This window comes from Pseudopipra pipra, chromosome 17, assembly GCF_036250125.1.
Source record: "Pseudopipra pipra isolate bDixPip1 chromosome 17, bDixPip1.hap1, whole genome shotgun sequence".
Taxonomy (NCBI): Eukaryota; Metazoa; Chordata; class Aves; order Passeriformes; family Pipridae; genus Pseudopipra; species Pseudopipra pipra.
In genome coordinates this window covers 4,452,513-4,476,108 of record NC_087565.1, presented here as the reverse complement: position 1 = coordinate 4,476,108, position 23,596 = coordinate 4,452,513, and the positions used below count along the sequence as shown (strand labels likewise).

The 23,596-nt window shown below is 46.0% G+C and overlaps 1 protein-coding gene and 1 long non-coding RNA gene across 7 annotated transcripts in view; one reads left to right on the top strand and one right to left on the bottom strand.

The window, feature by feature from the left end:
• Window positions 1-9,240: 9,240 nt before the first annotated feature.
• Window positions 9,241-23,596, bottom strand: part of MYT1 (myelin transcription factor 1) — a 65,531-nt gene continuing 51,175 nt past the window's right edge. For all 6 annotated transcript variants that reach the window (XM_064673993.1, XM_064673994.1, XM_064673995.1 and 3 more), the window contains 7 exons: window positions 20,649-20,711; window positions 19,987-20,070; window positions 15,518-15,739; window positions 15,010-15,101; window positions 13,991-14,094; window positions 13,731-13,874; window positions 9,241-12,108 (listed from right to left, as the gene is read on the bottom strand). In XM_064673993.1, the coding sequence (XP_064530063.1) occupies window positions 11,968-12,108; window positions 13,731-13,874; window positions 13,991-14,094; window positions 15,010-15,101; window positions 15,518-15,739; window positions 19,987-20,070; window positions 20,649-20,711 (850 nt within the window). In that variant the 3' untranslated portion in view covers window positions 9,241-11,967. The remainder of the gene's footprint in view (window positions 12,109-13,730; window positions 13,875-13,990; window positions 14,095-15,009; window positions 15,102-15,517; window positions 15,740-19,986; window positions 20,071-20,648; window positions 20,712-23,596) is intronic.
• On the top strand, window positions 21,699-23,027 carry LOC135423586 (uncharacterized). The gene is made up of 2 exons (XR_010434838.1): window positions 21,699-21,781; window positions 22,942-23,027. It is a non-coding gene; the product is annotated as an uncharacterized LOC135423586 (long non-coding RNA).

The following is a 23,596-nucleotide window of genomic DNA, read 5'->3' as shown; positions in this document are numbered from 1 at the left end:
GTTTTTTTGTTTGGTTGGGTTTTGGTTTTTTTGGTGCAAAATTTATTAAAATAAAAGCTGGGTAAAAAAATTCCCTGTTATTGCTAGAGCACCTGCAGTGTAGGCAGAGCATGCAGGGGCAAAGGGGAGCACTGCTTGTGCCTCTCTCTTGCAGCAGCGAGTCCTCAAGAAGCCCAGAATGCCCTTGAGGAATGTTTTAGGGATTCCCAAATACCATGTGCTCTCCCAGGTGTATTCATGAGTCCTCCCAGCCCTAAACTGCCAAGACCAATGAGACTTGCAGCCTCTCTGTTTCTAGACAGAGAATTGCAGGAATTAACCAGGAGAAACACACAGGGAAGATACTTACCCACTGCAAGTTCCCACCTCACAGCACCCCAAACATGTCAGGGACACAATGATGGGGAGGGAACAGCTAAAAGGACACAGTCACCCCCAAGAGACAGGTTATTTTCTGCACATGCACATCTCTGCTGCACATGGCCCAAATCTCTCATGCCAAGCTGTGCCTGTGCAGACATATTGTCACTGCTCCATGGGCTCATCCCCAGCTTCCCACTGGCACCCCCTGGTTCTGCTCCCCCAGGGGCTTTTTCCCACCTACCTTCTTCGAAAATGTAGTTATTGCTGAGAACACCTCCATGTATGTCATAGCATTGGGCTCCAGCTCTGGAGGAAGCCAAAAATTTTCTGATAAAATTGCAAACTCCCCCACATTTAGCAAAACAGAATGGTTGGCTATTTCATGATTCCGTGGGTCTCCAGCTGCCAATTCTTCGTGCTCCTTCTTTCCCTGCGCTTTAAAAACACCTTCCTTTCCTCCTTAGAGCTCACCTGGGGCTTTGTTAGCCAGGAGTTACAGTCAGTGGTAGATGAGTAACTCACTCCTGCCTCTGTGCTGTCCGTAAATGAGTGTGGGCAGCTGCCCCCGGCTTGGAGAGCCCCCGCAGACTCCGGGAGTGGGAAAAGCGGAGTGAGAGTGGGAAAACGGAGCCTGCTGGCACTTAAATCCCAGCGTTACTCTCTCCCAGCCGTGTACCACAAGGTGTCCCCAGCAGTACAGGCATTGCTGTGGGGTTCGGAGGTTCCACCTCAGCATCTTCTCCGAGGCTGGGGCAGGGCAGGGACCCTCACAGGCACAAGTACAACCTCTGTCCCTACTCTCAGCAACCCCCAATCTTACCAGAGAGAACCAAGTCTCCATCCTTTGTTAGCTGAGATAATTGCTGAGAGCAGGCAATTTTGGCAAGCCAAAGCCAAGATTTTTCTTGCCTTTCCTTGTCTCTATTTCCCTGTGTTTTACAGTTTCCTCCTTCATTTTTTTCAAACCAATTTCCTTAATAAGCATTTTTGAAACACCGGTCAGAATGAATTAACTTCTGAACCCTGTCATAGTGATGATCAGTCAAAATGGGATGTTTTTATTTATTTGGAAGATCAAATAGTAAAATGCATTTTAGCCCCCAAGCCAGGGCCCAGCAGCCTGAGCTGACCTGCAGCCTGGCAATACAGATGGTTGTTTAAGTCAACGGGGTAATTAGTGAGTGACAGGATGACTCACATAAATTAAGAGCTGGGGGAGCATTAAATCACGGGGTTATATTTTCCCATTTTTTCATTTTGTAAAATATGCTGTGTTGCCTTTTCTGGTCAGTTTGGCACTGTACATTTCCATATGCAAATACTACTGTGCATATGCACACATATGCATATATGCAAATACATGCAGACTTATGCATTTATACTGATATTATTATTAACACACCGACAGCAAATCACTTGAGATCCTCCTGCCCATGCAAGGGAGGGGTGTGTGTGTGTGTGTGTGTGTGTGTCTCCTAAAGCTATTCTCTTGCTTCACTTCATCCAAGGGCTCTGTGAGCAATTGCTGAAGCAAGGGGAAGAGCATATGTCTTGATTTCCACTGTATTGCACTGTGCATAACCACTGCCACTTGGAAAAAGGACTCGTAAAGACCTGGATTCATCTCACTTAAGTGTGTCATTAAAGGAAAGCAGCCAGGAGTTGGTGCAGCCTGGCTGAGAGTGGGAGAAGGTGTCACCAGAGATCCGTGACAGTGAGGACGTGGAGCAGCGAGGTGCTTCATCTTTTCATGGTGTTGCCAGGAGAGTCAGTGAGCCCTGCTCTGTGCCCTGTCTCTCTTCTGTCTCTGCCATGATTTAGGGCACGACTGCCAAATAAAAATCTCAAAAATCAAGCTTTTCATATTTATGGGGTAAGAAAACGATTCCTGGGTCTTTTAAATGATTCATGGATTAAATAAAATCAATGGATTTTATGGATTCATAAATAATAAAAATGCAACCAGACAGCAGCCATATCACACTTCCCTGCTTTGCCTCTGGCAGTTCTACATGTCCTGCCTGCAAACTCACCTGTCGGGCTGAGCCAGCCACATTTGTCCATCTCCCCATAAAGACTATGGGGGCTCATCCATCCTGCTCAGAAGGCCTTTCCAAAACCTCCCTCCTCCAACAATAAGAAAACATCTTCAGATTTCCAATGGGAATTTATTCCTGGCCAAGGTGCACCTTATTTGATCTCCTACCCATATTATCCTCTAACATAAATCATTCCCCTTCCTCCCACCCTGAATGTATTTATGAAGAGTAATCATATCCCCTCTTAACCTTTGTTTTTCTAGGCTAAACAAGCCAAGCTCTTTTAATCTCCTCTCCTAAGATAGGTTCTCTGTTCTGCTAATCACTCTGCCAGTCCTTCCCCGCACCTGTTCAAGGATAAATTAATCTTTTCTTTTTCCAAAGAGAGGTCCCAGAACTACACACAATATCCCACACGAGATCATCCCAACACTGGTACTGGTATTTCTCTGCATCTACCAAATAAACGCTTTGTTGCATGCGACTTTTTACACAGCAAATGGAAAATAGATGCAAATCCATAAGCTAATAACCAGAACACAACCTTAACCATAACAGAACCTTACTCAAGGAGATTGCTATTTTACTTGAAACAGGCACTCTGCTGTTTTGCATTTGTGGGTCCAGGTCCTTAGCAGGCCTTATTCAGTGGTTTTTCACATTTCATTTACCCCAGATCAGCATCAGGACCTTTGTATTAAAGGTGGCACTGAGGAAAGTCTTGTCTGTGTTTCACTCAGCCTTTACTCAGGCAAAATTCCCTTTGAAATCATAGCTGAGGGTTTGAACTACGAAGATGCAGAATCAAATGATGAAAAGCATTTTGCATTCGTCTCTTCTCTTTTCAAAATGATTTTCCAGTTTTACTTGAGGTTTAATTAAATTTCTGTGACCCAGGCAGGGAGTTCAGCCTTTCCTGATTAATGCTCTTTTAGGTGGCTCTGCTGATAAGAGTTTAGCATCAACAATTGAGCTAACAAGCCCCAGTGAACAGTTTATAGCAGGAGACTAATTCTATTAACACTTTGCAGTGTCAGGACTCCACTTTGAGCCCACAGCTGAGAGAAGAGATGGGGGAGAGGGAGCAAATGCAAAATTTGGCAACTAAATCACCAAGATTCAGCTTCTTTGTGGGCAGAGCTCATCTGGAAAGTATTTTAGCTGACAACATCAGAATTTCACCTGTTCTTTTTTTTTTTTTCCTCCTGGCTGACGCTCCGCACTTTCTTGGCTCATTGTGATAAGGACTGGGAATAAGGAGTGGAACTGAATGGCAGCATTGATAAGAGAAATGAAAGGGTAATGCGATGACATGATACTGGAGTAGGGCCTTTGCAGTTAGCCCTGCCTGTGCTGGATGTGTACCAGGGTAAAGGATGGTCAGGACAAAGATGCTTGTGCTGACAGTTCCAAATTAGTCTGCTGTGAGAGAAAAATTGAGGTTAATGCTCTGCAGAAATGTTTCTTTTACTTTTTGGGTGACAATAGAAATATCTTGCAGGTCTGTTATGATTCACAAGAATTTTCTCTCTCTTTCCTTCTCCTCTCTACCCTGATAAAAGTACCACTAAAATCTCACTCTGTCTATGCTAAAGCACAGCCTGATGTCATTAAAACGCAGTGCAAAGTCTTGGCCAAGATATTGCGGTTGATCCACCTGTCCAGAGCTTCTCATCTCCAATACCTGGAGACCCAGCTTTGGTCTTGCCTGTTTTGAGCTGCCCACAAACCTCATGCAAGAATCTCCTTTGTGGGAGCCTGCAGAAGCCAGAACATTATTTTGAGGTCATTGTTTTCCTTTCTCCCCTGGACAGTCACCAAGGATAACTTGAGACATGCAGACCACCTGGAAGTTACCTGAAAATAAGGTGCTCCCTGGATTGGCAGCAGAACTCCAGGCACACCAAATGCACAAGGTGAAAACCAGTGTCCATCACTGCATGACCCACAGGTGCTTATCATTGCTTCTCCTGTTGGTGGAGAGCACAGATGCCTTTCTCCATCCGTGGCCACCATCTCTCCTGTTGACTTTTCTTTCTTCCTCAAGTCACCCATTTAGGACTCCCACTCATTTCTCCTTTGTCTGGGATTGGTCCTGTGGCTCTGCAGCTCTCTGAGGCTGTAGGAGGATCAGGGATACCCATGGGCAGGGGGCTCTTCCAAGGCTGGTGGCTGAGTAAGGAGTCTGGGCCCTTCAGGGGAGCTGTGGCTCCATCAAGACAGGAGCCATTCAGCCCCCTTCAGTACTTTCTGAGCTGTTTCTTCTGCCCTTCTCAGGGACAGGGACGGACAATAAGTGCTGCTGGTCCTCCCCAGGGAGTCTGCAGTCAGGGGCCATCCAGCAGGGCTGGGTGGCTGCACCCCTGTGTTCATCTATGCTGTGGTCTCTGTCCTGTGCTCACAGTATGTGCCCATTTTTATTTCATTTATTTTACAAAACAGGCTAAAGATTTGATTAAATTATTTAGGCAATTTGATTACCTTCGCTGTCAAGACAGTCTTCGGGAAGGATTAGCAGTGTCTCAGCCCCTCAGCAGGAGCTGGTGGGGGGAACATGTCCCACATCACACACTGCCTCCTGCTCAAACCCTACCCCCCGTGCGCTTCGATCAGATGACAGCCCTTTGCTGTCCCTGGATGAAACCCCTGACAAAACATGCCGAGGGCCCACAGCCTCCCTCCCTCACTCTCCCCCCATGACTTTTGCTACAGCATCGCTGCAAATTGTACTTGTCAGCGGGGGAGCCCCCTCATCAGGGGACTCCAGCCATAATCACCGCAAAGCGGATGTGTGGATCTGAGTCCAGGATGCTCCCCAATATCAGATCACAGCAGGGACTCAGCTAATACCCTTGTTCCCTCTCCTGAAAACCTGAAGACCCACTGAGAAATCCTCGATGAGGGGAGGCTCAGACAGCTCTCCTGACCCCTCAGGACAAGAGGCAGCCCAAGCACCCGTCCCCCAACGTGCTGCCCTCGTGATGCTGTGGGGGCCGCGCTCGCCGTGGGAGCCACGTCGTGAGCAAGCGGTGAGCGTCGACAGAGATCCTCCTGCCTTCATCTCTACAGCTGTTGGGAATGGTCTCGTGCACAAAGGGCAGTGTCCTCATTAAATTTCACGGAGGGTTGCCATGTGGCCAGCTGAAATTCTGTTTTGTTTTATTTCGGTAATATATTCACCACCTCCGAACGTAATGGAGTGACAGATGGGAGCTGGGCCCTGGCTTTCATGGGAAAGGCTCCACTCAGCAGGGAAGCAGTAAGTTTCCCACCTAATCTTCTGTAACCTTCAGACTGCTAACAACTGTAAGAAGCAAAGCAATGGGTAGTTATTAAATTAATGACTTCATCCCCAAGCCGGTAATAAATATTTTATAGTTTTATCTCTCCACCCTGTAGACTGCTCTAGACAGACCAGACTGTTTATTAATCTAGCTTCTGGATTTATGTTATTTAATTGCTAAACAACCTCAGCCTGGTTGGGCTGGATTATTAAAGGTTGGAGCCTGAGAAGGAGTCCCCTAGCAAATGGCAAAACCTGAGGAGCTGATCCTTGATGTTGGACTTGACTCATCAAAACCAACTCTCCTGCAGTGCTAAGGCCAGGTTAGCCTCTGTTTGAGTCCAAACTGTTTGGCCATTGCCTTGCATTCAGCTTAGGTGGACTCTGGGACTTGTAAGGAAGAGACAAGTTTTGGCATATCCTGGCTTCAATAAGGACATGCTGGTGTTAACCATGGGCATGGTGTTGCAAGGGAAGACATCATCTGAGTGTGGACAGGTCCTTCTGGGGCCTTCATGCTAGTCCTGGAGCTCAGGCAGAGCATATGGCCTTGCTCCATCCCTTCATGGCTCGCGTTCCTTCAGATCCTCACAGATAGTCCCTGACATTCAAACAAAAGAGCATTGCAGTTCTAGAAATGAAAGCAGGCTTTAATGGGTATTATACTTCCTTGTTGACAGGGTCAAAAACGTCTTTAAAACTGATACTACCATTTTTACAACAATTGGTGATTTATTCATCCCACTGAAAGACAGGGATGAAGGCATCCGGAATAACGAGAGCTATTTGTCTGAAGAATGCATGCTTTCCTACAGCCTCAATCCCACGAGCCCTTCTGTACAAAGCAGAAGGTTGTTTCAGGATATATCTTCTCATAAAAGTATAGAAGTGAGTCTGTTAACAAGTGTGGGCCAGAGCCTTTGATCCAACTAAACTGTGCTGGAGCAATTTGCAGCTTGGGGCTGCTCCATTGGCTGCAGTGCCATCTCCAGCCCATCTGATTGCTCCCAAGCCTCAGCATTGTCATTATCTGGTCCAAGGTGGAGTGAATTTGATGATAAATAGTATCTCTGAAGAGCAAAGTTCCCTTCTTGCCCAGGTAACCCGATAGAGAACAAGGCAACCACTTCCTGACCACCCAGCTGTGTGTTTTTCAGGACCCCTCAGCTGTGGGAGGAGGGTGAGGTGGGTTGAGCCTTCACCCGGAGGAGCTGTGGGGTGGGGGAAACAAAAGTCAGAAAATATGCATGAGGCTGGGAAAGAGTCCCCTTTCTGTTTATAGCTGTTTAAGGCCAGAGCTTGTGGCTGTCTGGGAGAGGCCAGGTCAATGCTGACAAGTGGAAGGTACCACTGGAGGAATGGGTCATTAGCAGCTCTTAACAATTAACAGCGGCATCAGTGAGGCCAAGTGACACTCTCTTTGGTCAATGGTTTATTGACATGTTTAGAAACAACCCTATGCATCCTTGAAGCCAGAGACCTGCTCTTCTCTGCCGTTCAGCTCTCACCCTAGGCCTGGTGGAGGAGGCTTGAGAGCTCTCCTAAGCACATGTATAAACTGACAGTGCACCATCTTAAACCAATTCAATTCCCTTCCCTGCGATAAAGGACGCTGGTTCTGAGAAGATAACATCTCACAGTGATGGCTCCCCGAGCTGCAATGGAGCACAAATCCAACCGCTCTGTTGTACAGCTCAGCCAATTCGTTAAGGAAGGACAAGCGAGCTCATCTATTAACTCCATCATCATAATCAAATATTGGCACAAGGAACTGCTCAGCGGTGCAAAGTCGAGCGAAACCCCCATAAAACAATTATGTGCCCTTCAGGAAAACAACGTGCCAGCCAGTTGAGGGGAACCTTTGCATGGGTTGGCCTGTTTTTCTCCTTTGTGAAGGGGATAAAATCCCATCAACTTTCAAGTTAGGCCCAGCAAAGCCTCAAACAGATCTTGTCCTTGGGGCTCCTGGGAAAGCTGGGGTCCATCCCCAACAGTCTCTGCTTCCAAGGGTGTTTCTTCTCAGGCATTTGGGACCACACAGCCAGGGCATCCAAGCAAGTCTGTCCTAAGCCTCTGCCAATTTTCCTGCCCCAGGACAGCTTGCAGATATCCAGTGAAGTGAGAAAAAGTTTCCAGTGAACACACACTGACATGGACATTCTTTAAGAAATCCTCCTACCCAAAACTTTGCTCTAAATTTTTCTGACTACAGTTCTGGCTGCATTTTACTCAGCCCTTCACATTTGTGCCTGTGGTACAGACACTTCCTCCTGCTATAACCTGACAGTGCTTGTGCCTCCATGCAGGGACAGACAGGGAAGTTCAGTTCAGTTAATCAGACAATTGAATTTCTTGGTGATGAACCTGCCTGAAATTCCCATTTGACCCAATTCACTCAGCTCCAAATGGCCTTAATGTGATTTACCTTATTTCACCTTGGGAGCTCCAGCTACAGCAGAGCAAAACTGAATTATGCCAACTTCAGAAATTATGTTTCCAACACAGAGATCAGTGGAAAATTCTCTTCATTGCCACAGCTTCAAAACATAAACTCTTACCAGTGGAAAGGCTCTATTCTTCCAGGAGGGCAATCTGCAAAAATCACTGTCAGGCTGATATAACTGAGCAAATCTTATTGATAAAAAACAACCATCTCCCAGCATTTGAGCTAAACCTCAGAGCTCAGTTTGGTGAAGCTTTTTTCTATAAATCTAAGAGAGAAAAGTGTCTGTCTCTGTGTCCTGTCCCAGATCTGGCATCTCCTGTACTACTCCCAATGGCATCCCCTCTGCTCACACACTACCTGTGGGAGCACAAAGCCACAAAATCATGAAATGCTGGAATAGTTTGGGTTGGAAAGGACCTAGAGCTCATTTTGTTCCACCCCTCTGCCATGGGCAGGGACACCTTCCACTAGACCAGATTGCTCCAAGCCCCGTCCAACCTGGCCTTGGACACTTCCAGGGATCCAGGGGCAGCCACAGCTTCTCTGGGCAACCTGTGCCAGGGCATCACCACCCTTATAGGAAAGAATTTCTTCCCAATATCCCATCTAACCCTGCCCTCTGTCAGTCTGAAGCCATTCCATTTTGTCCTGTCATTCCATGCCCTTGTCCAAAGTCCTTCTCCAGCATTCTTGGAGCCCCTTTAGGCACTGGAAGGGGCTCCAAGATCTCCCTGGAGCCTCCTCTTCCCCAGGCTGAACAACCCCAGCTCTTCCAGCCTGTCTCCAGAGCAGAGGTGCTCCAGCCCTCCTGGGAATGTGGGGTTTTGATTCTCCCCATCATGGCACTAGTGGGATTTTAGGCACCTGCTTGGCTGGATGGTGACAGCTCCTTATTCTTCAAAGCCTTCAGAGATGCCAAACCTAAATTCCCATTAAATCCTCCAGCTTAATAGGTGGGAAGAGCCAGGTGTGAAGTGCACAGTCTCTCAGCAGAGCTCCAGGTCAGCAGGGACATGGTGACCCCACAAGCCACAGTGAAGGACGAGGACAAAGCCCCGTGGGGACACATCAGGAATATTGGCAACAGCTCGAAGAAAGACCATAGGAACTAAAGTCACAAACAGAACCGGGTTTTATTACGAAACAACCCTGCCAGTACATAAGGAAGTTCTGTCTGCAAAATACATTTCCTGAGGAAAGTAGATCACAGTATTCGTTTTCACAGAATAACATGTAGCCTGCTATAACTTTCAATGTGACTCTTTATTATTTAAATATTAACAGTATTCCTTCACATAAACAAGTACTCAGTCATCACATAACCAACACACAAACGACAAAATAAATATACAACAAGAGCACAGTTCGTTTTTTTCCCCGACTTAAATATTAAATAAATAATAAATACAGAATTTTCATTTCCTGTTATCAGTGCCTGAAACAATATGAATGAAAAAGAAAAGAAAAACTGAAAAAGTCTCTCTTCCCCCCGGTGCCCCTGCCCCTGCAAAAAAACAAACCAAAAAATTATCAAAATGTCTCAGTTATAAAATATCTTTAAAAAAATTCCCATCCTTAAAAGAATAAATAACAAAATATATAAAAAATAACTTGGTTGCATCAAAATTACAAGTAGGAGTTGTAGATAGGGGTTTTTTCTTTTTTTTTTTTTTTTTTTGAATATCATTTTTTATGGTCAAGAGTTTTAATTTTTAACTTTTTTTGCTTCTTTTATCTTCATTTCTATGGTGCAGTGTCCAGTTTAAAATAAGTATAAAATTAATAAATAAAAAAGTTAAATAAATAGCAAAAAGTTAACATAAGGTGTTGTAAATATAAATTACATACATCTTGCCAAAATTAAATAATTTACAGGATAATTAAACTAACTACTTTTTTTTTTCTTCTCTTTCTTCCAGTAAGTGCAATTTCTCTACTTTTAAATACTAACTGAATTGCAGTCACAATCAATTTGGACTCTATTTACATGTTAAGAACGTTGTGTTTTTAACACCTCAAATTTTATATTCTTTTTTTTTTCCCTTTCTTTTGTATTTTTGCACTTGGAATGGGTTCTAAAATAAGTGAACTCATGGAGTCTGATCCTGCAAACACTTAAGTATGGGAGCAAACCCACCCAGGCCAACTGCCCTGTGGAACTCAACACGGAACCGACACAATCGAGTCACTCATGGGCTTAGAGGCCGGATCCAGTGGCCACAGTAGCCACTGGGACTTTCCACTGACTTCTCCAAAGCACAAATTACATCCTAAACGTCTGCAGAATTCGGCTCGAAACAACACCACAGTCTTGCCTTTAGTAGGGGCCAACAAAATCCTCCCCAGCTCTGCCCACCCCGCTGCCGGGAGGGATGCGGGATATGGGATGCAGGATGCAAGATGCACCCACACTGGGACCCCTCGGGGGGGTTCTGCCCCATGGTGCTTTTGAAGTGTTTGGAGAAGGAAGCAAGCTCCGGATGGGAGCGGAGGTGGGGTGACAGCCAGCCCTGGCGATGGAGCGGGTGCTGCAGAGCAGCGGCGCAAAGACAATCATAGAGTTGTTCTTTAAGTGCACAGTGGGCTGTGTGTACCGAGCTGCTTACAAAATGCTTCTTTGGAAGAATACTCATTACCTGAATACTCTTTTTTTTTGTTTGTTTTCCTTTTTTTGTTTTTCCCTTTCTTTTTTTTTTTTTTTGTTTTGCAGAATGGCGCTTGCGCTGTGATTTCCCCGCAAATCCTAGAACACCAAACCAAAAAAAATACTCATTGCCCCGTGGATACCTGTGAGAAATCAACTCCTGATTCACGGTGTGTAAGCACTTTGCTGGCCATCAATTAACATCTCTCTTTTTTTCGGTTTTTTGCCTCTTTTGTTTTGTTTTGTTTCGTTTTGTTCATCGCAATCTCAACCGTTCTCTGGCATTGATGTATGATCTCTGGACTGGCAGTACTGCGCCACTGTAAGGATGATCACAATAATGAAAAGAACCAGAACTGTCATCAAACAGACTTCCAAAAAATCATATACACCGGACCATGACACATTAAAGAGTTCCTCTGTATGAAATATCTGGAATTGGCCTATTCATAATAGCTATTCTCATATTTAAGACAGACAAAGGAATACTGTAGTTGCAAACTCCAAAAGCTTCCCTGAGAACCTTTTTTCCATTGCGCTTTCCACTGGAGATCCAGAACTGCTCTTCAGATTTCTTTCAGAAAATAAAAATAAGCTACTTTATAATACTTCAGAGTTCCCATGCCCAGTGGATATCTGAACACTTCGGGGTTGGGAGGCCCAGCACAGGTTCAGATTTACAGGTAGCTTGCAGCTCCAGCACTTGTAGCAACATAGAACATAACTCATGTGTGAGTAGGTGATCTGGACATACGACCATAGACAACATGAGGGTTTAAGCCAGTCATACACTAGTCTTGGATCAGACAAGACCCTGTTCTTGTAATGTTTTAACCCTTGGATCAACTCTGAAAGAGCATGGCAACTCATGAAAGTTGCCTGCTCTTCACCTGCTACCAAGTCCCACAGCCTACTGGAGAATTTAACCTTCCATCCTGATCTACCTCGTGGTCCAGGTAGAAAAAAACCCACTTTTCTCAAGAAGGTCCAAAGTTAAGTAAATGAGAACATTGAGTTCGATCAGTTCCATGTCTCAGAAATGGCCTCTTGGTTACATTTTGGTCCTTTTTTTTCTTTTTTTTTTTCTTTTTTTTTCATTCATTAAACAAGTTTTCTAACTTGTAAACCTGAATACTTGGAGGGAAAGTTCCATCTTACAGTCTGTTTGCTTGCTCATCTCCGTCCCGCGGCACTAAACCTGGATGCCCTTGACGGCTTGCTTGATGCTCTCCAGCAGGTCCTTGTTCTCCGGGTTCTGGTAGCATTCCTGGTTGGTGTACATGTCTGTCAACGTGTTCACATATGCATCGAAGTTCTGCTCACTAATTGGCTCCTGCAGACAAAAAAAAAAAAAAAAAAAAGCAAATGAAAGGGTTAGTAGAAGCGCAGGAAGAGGCTGAAACAATTCTTTGCAATAAACCATTTGCATATTTTATTGTGGATGCCTGAAAGTGTTCAAGGTCAGGTTGGATTGGGCTTGGAGTAACCTGGTCTAGCAGAAGGTGTCCCTGCCCATGGCAGGGGGTTGGAACAAGATGAGCTTTAAGGTCCCTTCCAACCCAAACCATTCTATGATTCTATGTATGTACTGGCAGTCAAAGGTCTCCACTTCAGAGCCTTTTTGTGTGCAGTGGGAATCTCAGCATGCAACCCCTGATCCTGCCAGATCTTAACTAGATCCTTAATTTTATGGATTGGCCTTGTGGAACTATTAACAGCATCAGGTTAAGCACATTCAGGCAGTTTGACAGGCTGGAGGCTGAATAAAGCCATGGAAATGAAGGGCAGGAGAACAAGAGGACTGGTGGAACATCACAAAAGGAACCAAAGGCAAAGTCAGAACAGAAGCCTGGCCACTTTGAGCTTACAGCTGCCCACACCAGCACTCTGCTGCAGTAAAACTTCTGCTTTTGAGGGGCATTGTGGAAACCTTGCAAATATCTCATTTGGAGTAATGGGGGGAAAAGAAAGGGAGAAGGAAGAAAAAGAATAGGAATAAAATGAGCATACAAGTCTCATGGGCATTATTTAATTGGAGTTGCCTGAAACCTTGAAAAAATATTTGCTGAACAGTTTATTTGACCTTTTTGTGTCAAATACTTTACAAAAAAGCACTCAGCGAGCGGTTTTCTGCCAGTTAGGCAGCTGGATGAATACTATCCAAAACTGCTCTGCTGGAGGATGGCTTCTCTCCAACGAGACTGAATTTAAATACAACCCCCAATGAAAAGGATTCCCAAAAAAAAAAAAAAAAAAAAAGGGATGTCAGAAAAAAATAAATCAAAAGCTCATTTCTCTGATCATTGCAATGGTCTTTATGAGTTGTAAGAGGAAAACTTCCTCAATAACATGAGCCCCCCCTCCACACACCTGGTTTTGACAACAGTAATTACATTCCTGGGAATAGAGCGAAGGTAATTAATAGCCTTTTGTGGTTTTACTATTTTAATGCAGTCTTTTCATTTCTCAGTAACTCTACAGTAACATGCTGTGGGCTGTTAGACCTTGTTAAATTAAACAAAATACATTCTCTTTAAGAATGCTATTCTTTGGCTGCCAGCTATTCAAAACCGAATTGAAACTACCTGCATTATAATAGGAGCTCTAAGATCTTTCTGACGTTTAAATCCAATCCCTCCTGATCTCTGCTTGTGCTGTCTTAGCCTAAAAGGCACTGGGTGCCCTTGATAAAGTTTCCTATTTTGTGATAGTGCTCCCAGATGTAATGAGACAGAACAATAGATACAAAGGGAGATCAGCAGAAAATGACAACAAAAGGGAGATATAATGCAAGCTTCAGAGATAAGGGAGAAGTACTGATCTTATAAAGGACACGTAGGTGTATGGAGAGAAATTCTCCCAGTCTTTAATTGTGAATAAGCCTTATTGTGAACTGGGTTTGGCACAGCTCCCTTGATCACACCGGCTGGGGCGAGCGCTGTCAAAGTTCCTTACCATGTGCGGAAGGCGGATATTGGCAAGACTTTGGATTAGAGCCTGGCTCAACCCTGAGAGCTCCAGGAACAGGGCTTCGTTTTGCTCCTCTATTATTTTGTTTTCCTCCTCTATGTTCTTCAGGTTCTTCTCCATGGTGGAGATCTGCAGAGCAAGGAGCACGGCAGGGTTACCAACCCTCACCGGTGGCACCCACCACCACCCAGTGAGGGGCTTGGCCATGCCCCCGTGGGCTTGGGGGCATGTCCAAGCACACAAACCTGTGACTGTAGTTTCACCATGGCCGCTTCCATCTCAGAGTTGGATTCATTCAGCTCACTGATCTCCTTGTTCAGCTGCTTGATCTCTTCATCGTTCTCCAGAACTGCAGGAGGGAAGGTCATGGACAGTCAGCAAATGCTCTTGGGAAAAGCAAAATGTTGGGCTTTCTGCTGAGCCCATCCTGCTGCATAGACATCTCCACTCCCAGCGTCCTCGGGTCCTCACCTTGGCTTTTACATCCTCTAAACGGGATGCCCATCTCACCTGCATTTTTTTTTACCTTTATTTTTTTTAAATTAAAGTTTGGATCATCACAGTTCAATGATACTTGAATAGGTCAATATGTAAATGCAAAAGCAAAGGGCAGCTGAGCGGCTGGAGTCCAGCACATCCCCACACCCAGCAAGGTTGATTGTCCTGAACAATCAGGTCACCTCTCCAGTCCTGAGTTTGGAAAGATGCCATTTAAAAACCTAAATGCATGTCTTGATTAGAAATTACGAGGTTCATAAAAAAAAGCAATATTTCCAGAAGAGTGCAGGTATTTATAGGTTCCAAACTATATAAGTACTCAAGTTCAAGGCTCAAACCTTGTCAAATACCACAGAGAACTCAGTAATAGCACTGGAAAAGCAAAGTGCCATCGCTAACAAAATTCCAGATCCAGAAATATCACAGTATTAAAAGCCCTGAATAGGTGAAAATTGCTGAATGACTGCAAGGGATTTGTAAAAATGCCAGTGAATATTTGAAAAAAAAAAAAAATCTCAATTTCAGCATTAATTCTTTTGCCTTCTTTATTGTCACTCCCTCAAAGTGTGTGACTTAGGGAGTGGGGCTGGTACCATACCATCCCCAGCACCCAGAAAACTCAAGGAATGGGTTTTCATAGCACATGACATCTTTGCAAATCTGTGGCCAGATTTCAGCTGTTGAAACCTCCTCAGTCTGCAAAGAAGAAGATCTACAGGCTCAATACCCCAACACACCTGCAAGGCAAAGGAGTGAAAATCCTTACCGTCGCTGGTCTTGAACTTTGTGTTGAGAATTTCATCCCCTGAGAGTTTTCCTTTCTTCCCAGCAAAAGTAGCTCTTGGACACCCTGACAAACTGAAAAACAAGTAAAGATGGGTTTCATAAACTCTCAGTATTTATAGGTGCTTGTGTTCCCAACAAGAGCACGCACCATTTGGTGGAGTTCACGCTGTGAGACAGTTCTTCTAAAAGCTTTTTATGGTACAGGGGAAATTGCTTTATGAATAACGCCACAAAACTCCCCATTTATAAAGTGAGAGCAATTTTCTTCAAGCAAGGATTAAAAAACACATTGTTTCCTAAAAGACAGGGTATACGCCAGGTGAGGAAGGTGAGTTGAGTCTAGCTAGCTTGGGCATTAAGCCCCCTGTTCGTGGTGCTCAACTGCTTTTTTAACATGCTAATGGAGATTTAGATTAGATACCTACAGGGAGGTAGATGATTCCACAGCAATGCTGTCACACTCACACTGATTTCCAGTTCTGATTTACCTTCTGTGAGTGAGGAAGCTCCCGTTGGCATGGCCGGAACCGTCACAGCCTGGGGTAGGGCAGGTTGGGCCTTCATTCTTCAATGACTTCCAGGAAAACGAGGAGCCATTGAGTGATCCTTCCTTCTGCCTGCGGGCTGCGAGAGGGCACCCTGACGCACTCCGGTGAGAGGCGTATTTGCCGCTGATGTGCCCAAGCCCAACACAGCCAGGAACAGGACACCTGGGCACAGGGAACCACCAGAAATTACGGCGTGGCCATAAAGGGGAAAAAGCGGAAGGAACGGATAAAGATGTGAGGAAATTAGGGATGAGCAGGAATGGGGGAGCCTTGGAAGAGAGCATTTGCATTTGGGTCTCGTCTCAGGTTTATGGGGTAGATACTTAGTTGATGGAAATGGCAGATGGGAAATGAAGAGCTACGACTGCTCCTTCAAAAGAGTCAAAGAGAACCAAGGAGAATTCTGCAGAAGGAAAGACTGTGGAGGTCACATCGCACACAGCAAAAGCAGGTCCCAGTGGAGTCAAAAACCATTTGTTTGGTGCCTCGCTGAGGGCAAAGATGGTGGTTTGGGCTGCAAGACACAGGATCCTGAGATACCGCAAGGCTGACACTCTTCACACTGAACCATCACGGGTGTACAGCCAGCTCTGCACGGTGTCACTGCTGAGGAATGCAGGGTCATCAACTTTATCACCCTACACTAGCACAGTCAACACGATTTCGGAGCACTGTCTGTGCCCATGGGGACACAACCCTTCCCTGTGAGCCAGTCCCTGAGCCAGGAGCTGCTCAGGCTGTGACCTGTGCGTGAAGAGCTGTAAACCTGCTCCTGCCAGGAGGGTGTCTGAGGAGCTTCTGAGCTTGTACCCCAGCAGACAGGACGAATCACTATGCCATCACTCAGCCTGGCATGACCTCACTTGCCTCCTCCTCCTCCTCCTCCTCCTCCTGGTTCACATCCTGCCTCTGTGGAAAGATCAACCCACGCTCACAGAGGGATAAAGTGGGAATTACCATCAAGGCAGCACATGAGCCCTCCTGCCCCCGCACTTCTGCTGCTGTTTATGGATGGCTGAAACCCACGGGAGCTGTGAGGAGCATCGTGGAAGCACCAACACAACTTGTGCTGTTGGCAAGCAGGCTCTCCAAAAGGCACCTCTTTCCTCCCTCCTCACAGCCCCCCTCCCAGTGGCATTCTCACTAAATCCAGCCGGCCCACAAGTCCAGTGCTATCTATCAGGATTTCTGCTGTGGTTTGCATTTGTTTAAAAATGCTTGCCAAATATAAATACAGTTAAAAGTTTATTACTCAGGGGAGGTTGCTCTAAAATAAGGGAGGTGGAAGTAGGTAAGAAATGCCAAAAATAACCCTCCACGTCCTCAGTATGGAAGCAATTAGGGACTTTGAGGCTCCCCAGCAAAAATATCCACCGAGCTGCTCCTGAAAATCGCAAGCTGCATTTCACTACAGAAATTATTACCCTGATTGTTTACATTCTGCACAAAAGGGAGATGACAGCAGAAGGGAGGGGGGCTCTACACCCAGCCTTTCCCCAAGATAATTTGAAAAATGCTGATCTCGATTTTAATCAGCTGCAAATGCAGCACAATTCACTTATAATATCCCTGCCAGCAGGATCCTCAGTAAATTCATAACATCATTGCTTTTATATGATCACGAGCAAATTAGTGAATCCTCAGGAGGAAAAGGAGAAGGGGGGGGGAGGAAGGAGAAAGAGAGAAAGAGACAAACCCCAGGATTTAGTATGCAGCCATTATGGCCCAACCGTTACATATTTTACGCCGTTAATTTAAGTTTTATTACATTTTCATTGTTAAAAAATAAACCAGAGCCTTATTGTGCAAACCAGCTGTCTTGGACATTTTTTTTAAATTATTTTTTGTTAATTATTATTATTTAATGGAAGCACCAGCAGCGTTTGATCAATTAGACACCTGTGGATGCTTCCATTCTACGCCAGGGCTCGGCTGAAGGTTGAGGTGATCTGTTGAATCACATCTGCAGCAAATTACTTGAAGGATGAACAGCAAAAACAACAGGGACTAAATGACTTTCTCCTTGGTGGTGATGTGCAAAGCTCGGCCGAGTTCCAAGTGGCGCTCGGTGCAGACAGAGGGTGGATTTAGAGCCAAAGCTCCTTAACGCAAACCGGCACCGGGCACACCTTGCTGTGGGCGGTGGAACACCCTTCCCACGGGATGGGGGAAGGTGGCAGCGATGGATTGTTGTACCATGTTGCTTTGCACATCTCAGAGGAGCTTCTGTTCCTCCTGGGTGTGCTGGAGAAGTCGGGGTTACTGCCTGTGCTGTGGGATATTAGGGAATGCCTTCACCTCCTGCTCTGTAGAGACCCTCAGATCCCACCCGGCACTGCCTGCCCCAGTGCCCACAGTCCCACCAAGACCAGTCTGGGGACGGACAGTATCAGCTTTCCAGGAATCAGGAAATCCAGTTCTGGCGATGCTCCAACCCTATTTGAAGCTTGGAGCCCAGAGAATCTATGGATGTCCCGCCCCTGGAAGTGTCCAAGGCCAGGTTGGATGGGGCTTGGAGCAACCTGGTCTAATGGAAGGTGTCCCTGTCCATGGCAGGGGGTTGGATGAGATGGGCTTTAAGGTCCCCTCCAACCCAACCTATTCTAGGATTCTATGATTTCTTGCCAGTTTAGCTTCCCAGCATTTTCATCTTTAGTGTGAACTGGGAGAGAACCCAACCCCTGATGAGGATGCTTGTGGGACCATCATTCTGCTGTGGGAGTCCTGACAGCTCATCCCATGTTCCAATATAAGCCCCAGCTGCACTATAAAAACACAGCCACATAAAAGCCCTTTTTCTCCTTGGACTGGAAAGTTATTTTTTTGCAGAGAAAATGCACTGGCGAAACTGCTTGTTATATTCCTGCCTGGTCCTGTCCTGAATGGGAAAGGCACAAATGAGCAAAACCACAGCTTCCCCAGCCCCACAGGGCACATATCCATGTGGAAAACATGGATAGGGATGACCTCCCCCACCCCCCTCCAACCACAGTGAAAGCAAAGGTACAACAGCCAGCAGTTGCACAACAACAATTTGCTGCTCGTCCTTTCCTTCCCTGTGTCTCTGGTTAATGGCCCAGCATTGCACTGCCACCAGTAACTCAGTGTATTTGAGCCAAAAGAGGATTTTTCCCACAGATTCTCAAGTAGGTTGCTTAATTTTTAATAAACTCTGCTAACTCCTGCTAATTATCCCACGGCTCATTTAACTGGGAGGCTTTCCTTCCTGTAGACTGAGGAGGAAGAACAGAGCAGATGGCTCAAATATCATCTTTTTCTGAAAGGTCCTTATGCCCCAGCAGGCACATCTCAGCTTCCTGCAGCCCCCACGGGATACTTCCACACCCACTGGGTCCTGCTCCAGCTCAGCCTCTGCTCCAGGACAAAACCTGGGCACACAAAGGTATTCACCTCTGATCCCCTGCAAAGGCAAAACCAGCCCTGGGGCTAAAATATGTTTAAAAAATCCATTTGGAGACAGTCTGATGATCCAAAGGGGTTTGGGCAGATATGCCAGCACTCATAGGCAACTGGAATCTCTTGGAGGGAGTTGATAATTTTTCCCATGTTTCTTTTTACCCCCTTTCACCTGCACTTGCTAGGTGAGTGGACAGGCTCCAGAAAGGCTGGGGATGCTCTGGGTTAACAAAAAACAAGATCCTGGAGTCAGTGCTGCCTGAGACGCAGGGTTGAGACGCTGACCTCAAACACCACATCAGGCCATGGACACTTAGCCTGTGATGCTTGGACTTCTTAAAAGTCAGGCCAAATGGATTTCACAGCTCATGAAAATTCCTGAGGTGCACTAAGGGATTTCAGATCTCTATTCCCTGAAGGAATAAACCTCCTGGGACATTTTGAAAACTTCAGCCCGAGGCAGCAGAGAAAGGTTTTATTCAGTTCACTCTAAATATTCTGCCCTGGCAAAGACTCTACAAAACATGTTTTATTCAGGGTTACTGGATCCTGACTGGACTCATTGCTGGATAGTTTCTATTTCTACTGTGTTCCTGGGAGTTAAGCAAGCCCCTCAGCCCTCATCTGCCCCTTGCTGCCCAAAAACCTGCAACATTTGGCTTGACTGTGGGGTTTTACCCTCATTTACAACACTGGTGGGTTTTCTTAGGAATTATATGAAGCACAGGTAGCAGAGAAACTATTTGTGCCCTACCAGCCTACCTTTCACATCTGCAGAAACAAACAAGAAAACATACACCATTACCTTCCCAGCACCCAATTTTTCAATCAAATTGCAACACCAAAAAACCAACAGAAAAGCTTTGTAGATGATGCTCAAAGCAGAGTGAGCCAGGAGGGATGTGGGAGGGATGTTGCTCCCCCACGTAAATCTGTGTGAAGCAAAGGAGACACAGTGAAAAGCTCTACTCAGGAGTTATCCCCAGACTTACTTCATCAGCTCTGGGTCTTCTTTATCATCCTTTGTCGGGGTGATCTTGATCCCACTTTTCTTGGCACGAGGGCAGCCTGACAGACTGTGGTTAAAAAGAGAAGAAAGGCCTGTCTCACTGGCAGAATCCCTGCCTTTGCTATTCCCCCACTTCAGTCATCTTTCCCTTGAATTTGGCACAGTGTTTTTTGATCTCTCTCGTTTTACAGCTTCACACCACGAGGAGAAGTCAGAAGAAAAAAATAATAAAAAATTGAGGGAGATGGACAGTAATTAATGGTGTCTAGATAAGAAGATATCTGCTAACAGCCTGCAATGTTTAATGGAATTGTTGAAACAGAAGGCTCAGATCTCTGCTATTAATGTTCTAAAGTGATAATAGAAATCATAAATAGGTAGCAATATTAACAGGAACATTGCATCAGCTAAAATCTGACCCTTTGTCTTTTATTCTGTTGAAAGGAGCTTCTAATCAGATGCTGGAAACATCAGAAAAAAAAAAAAAGAGAGAAGTCAGATTAAAGAGATGAAAATAGGCTTCAGTTGTCAGTAACATTAATGTTTTATTCAGAACTTTACAACTCTGCCCACTGCAGGGAAAAAAAAAAAAAAAAGGCAACACAGAAGGAGGCTACAGAGAAAATAATTTAAGGGAGATCTTACCTTCTATGCGATGCATAATTTCCTGTTATGTGACCAGAGCCATCACAACCAGGAGTAGGGCACCTGCGGAGGCAAGGGAGGCTCGGATTAGCCCGGGGGTGCAAGCAGGGGGTCGACACTCTGCGACAGCTCATTTCAAAGAGAAATCTAGGGACTGTCAACACAGAAGCAGGTTTTTCCTTCCTGCCCCTTCTCCCTCTGTAAGAACAAGGTCTGGTCTGTAATATCCACAGCACCAAAGTCAGTGCATCGTTGTGTGATGTGGCGTTGGAGAGGAACATCGGAGGCAAGATGCTGGGATGTTGGGAGGGACGTTGGGAGCACAGTGAGTGGCTGCTCTCCAGGAGGGACACAGGTCCCAGCCTCTGTCCCCACCCTCAGGAAGGGGACAGCTCAGGAGCTGATAATGAGCTAAAAAACCCTCCAGGACAGTGTCTGTCATCTTGAGGAAGCCGTAAGGAGACAGCAGGTGCCATCCAGGGCCAGCAGGATGGATGCAAGGATAGAAAAGGAATGAGAAAAATAGCCTGGACAGGGGGCCCAGCAGGGCCACCACCAAGAGGAAGGTCCCAGTTCAGGTCTGGGTGACTTGGGTGTGGAGGGTGGCTAATCTCAGTGGGGGCAAATGGACAGCCCATTGCAGGAGGGTACTCAAAGTGCAATACCAGCCAATGCTTCTGATGGAAAATGATGAAGGAACAGGAGGAAAAAGGTTAGGTTAACCCTGGGTTCTCTTCTTCATCACTGTAGGCAGGACACAGGGGGTGTTGCAGGGTGACAGCACCTCCTGGACCTCAGGCTGGGGGTCGCCAGGTCACCACACACGGTGCCCCAGCAGCTTTTGGTGCTTCGGTGCAGAATCTGCCCTCGGTGCTCAGCCATTGCTGTTACAGAGGGACCTTTGAAGATGCACCCAGGGTCGTGAGTTTGAAGGTGAGCACCCAGCACTCTGGGATGGCACTGAGAGCAAAGCCTGGAGAATGGTCCTGTGACCACCCAAACCTGCACAAAGGCTGGCAGGGCTGCGAGCCCGCCGAGCGGCAGCGAGTTAAGCACCGCATCGTCAAGGGCTCGGAGCAAGAGCGGTGAGGGGACATGAAGTACCACGAGCACAAAGATCTGTTCCGAATGCTGTAGGTGACGCGGCGGACATAAAAGTTGTCATGGGGACAAGGAAGAGAGAGGCGAGGAGTGTTCGCAGAGGATGTGCACGCCAGCCTGCCAATTAGCCAGGGCTTTTTCAGTCAAGTGATTAGGACCGGGGGAGGGGTGGGAGGGGGAGGAAATCCGCGGTGCTGCCGCAGGACGAGGGGGAGATGCTCGGCTGCTCCTTCTAACCAGAGCTCAGGGCACATCCACGAGCTTGCAGAGTGCCCATTCTCCTCGGGGAAGGGTTTTGCTGTGTCCCACCTTTCTCAATCCCTATTTTTAAAGCCACCAGTGCCTGGTTTGGACCACTGGCAGGTACCTGCCCCAGAACAGGGACTGATGTGTGTCCAGGACATGCCAGTGGTGTATGGGCAGCCCCTGAGGTCAGTGCCCTTGGGAAAGGCAATATACTTTCCCAAAGGTTGCCCAGGAAGGTGGTGGATGCCCTGGAAGTGTCCAAGGCCAGGTTGGACAGGGCTCTGAGCAGCCTGATTTAGCTGAAGATGTCCCTGCTCACTGCAGGGGTTTGGACTAGATGGCCTTTAAAGGTCCCTTCCACCCCAAACTATTCTGTGGTTCTGTGCTGGTGCCTGGCCTGGGCAATGGTATAATTGGGGTGCTCCAGCCTCTGAGAGTCAGTGAAGCAATGATTTCCACAAATGTCTTTTATCTGGCAGCTTGGAAAGCAGCCTTTCAAAAAGCCCTCTTTTTTTGACCAGAAAATATCAAAATTCTCCTCTTTGCACAAGCTCAGAGGGAGAGTTTGGCATTTGCAGGTCATTGAATAGTCTCTGTTGGCAAAAAAAATTGTTACTTCACCTCAGATTGGGAATACAGGTACACATCCTGATCCCAGAAGGGTGTCAGGGACACTAAGTCAGGACCAAGGCTCAGCCTGCTCAGATGCAGGAAAACATAAATGCACAGAGATCCAGAGCAGTAAGAGCAGGGATATATCCAGCAGAACCCCAACAAGGATGCAAATGCTTTGACTCATTTAGAAATTACAGGTTTGGGAGATGACTGTGACATTTCCCTGCTATACACTCTTAAAGAAGAAAGCAAAACTATTTCTTTGTTGTTCTAGCTTCAGGGTGGGAGGAAATTATGAAAACACTAACACCAAACTCTTTCTGCCTTTCAGGACTTTCAAAGAGAGGAGAGAAGTAATTTGATTTTTATTTTTAATTATCTGGAGACAAATCATACCAACAGAGACCTTTTATTGCATGTTCCAGCCTGGAGCTGTTTTTTTTATATCAGGGATATTAACCCCTGAAATAGAATTTATAATAGAAACACTGACATGGTCTTATCTGGAGCTGTGAAAAGCTATGACTGTGCAATCTGTAATATCTCCAAATCCTCTTCTCTTCCTCCCTCCTCTGCTCTCATCCTCACCAAGACATAGAAAAAAAAAGAGTATTTGAGAAAAATATTAACAAGCTTTTTTTTTTTTTCCCCCAGAAGTCTGTTTTATACAGTATTTTGATAAAAAGCACTGACATTGGATGCCTGAGGGGGGCAGGGGATCCTGCACAGCAAAGCTGGGTGCAGTGTTTGATCTCAGGTACAACCCTGTTTGATTTTTGTCTGGTCCTTACTGGAAATGGGCACTGCTCCCGAGAGCTTTTAATATCTTCAACACTAATTTTCTGATCACTTGGCTACTCTTTAAGGCTGTTGGAGAAACACCAGTTCAGCAAGATTCTTTGAAGAGGTTCTTTCAAAATATACAGTCTATAATGCATGATTAAGTGTACTTAGCACTAACCACGCCAGTCCTTTCCATCCACCAG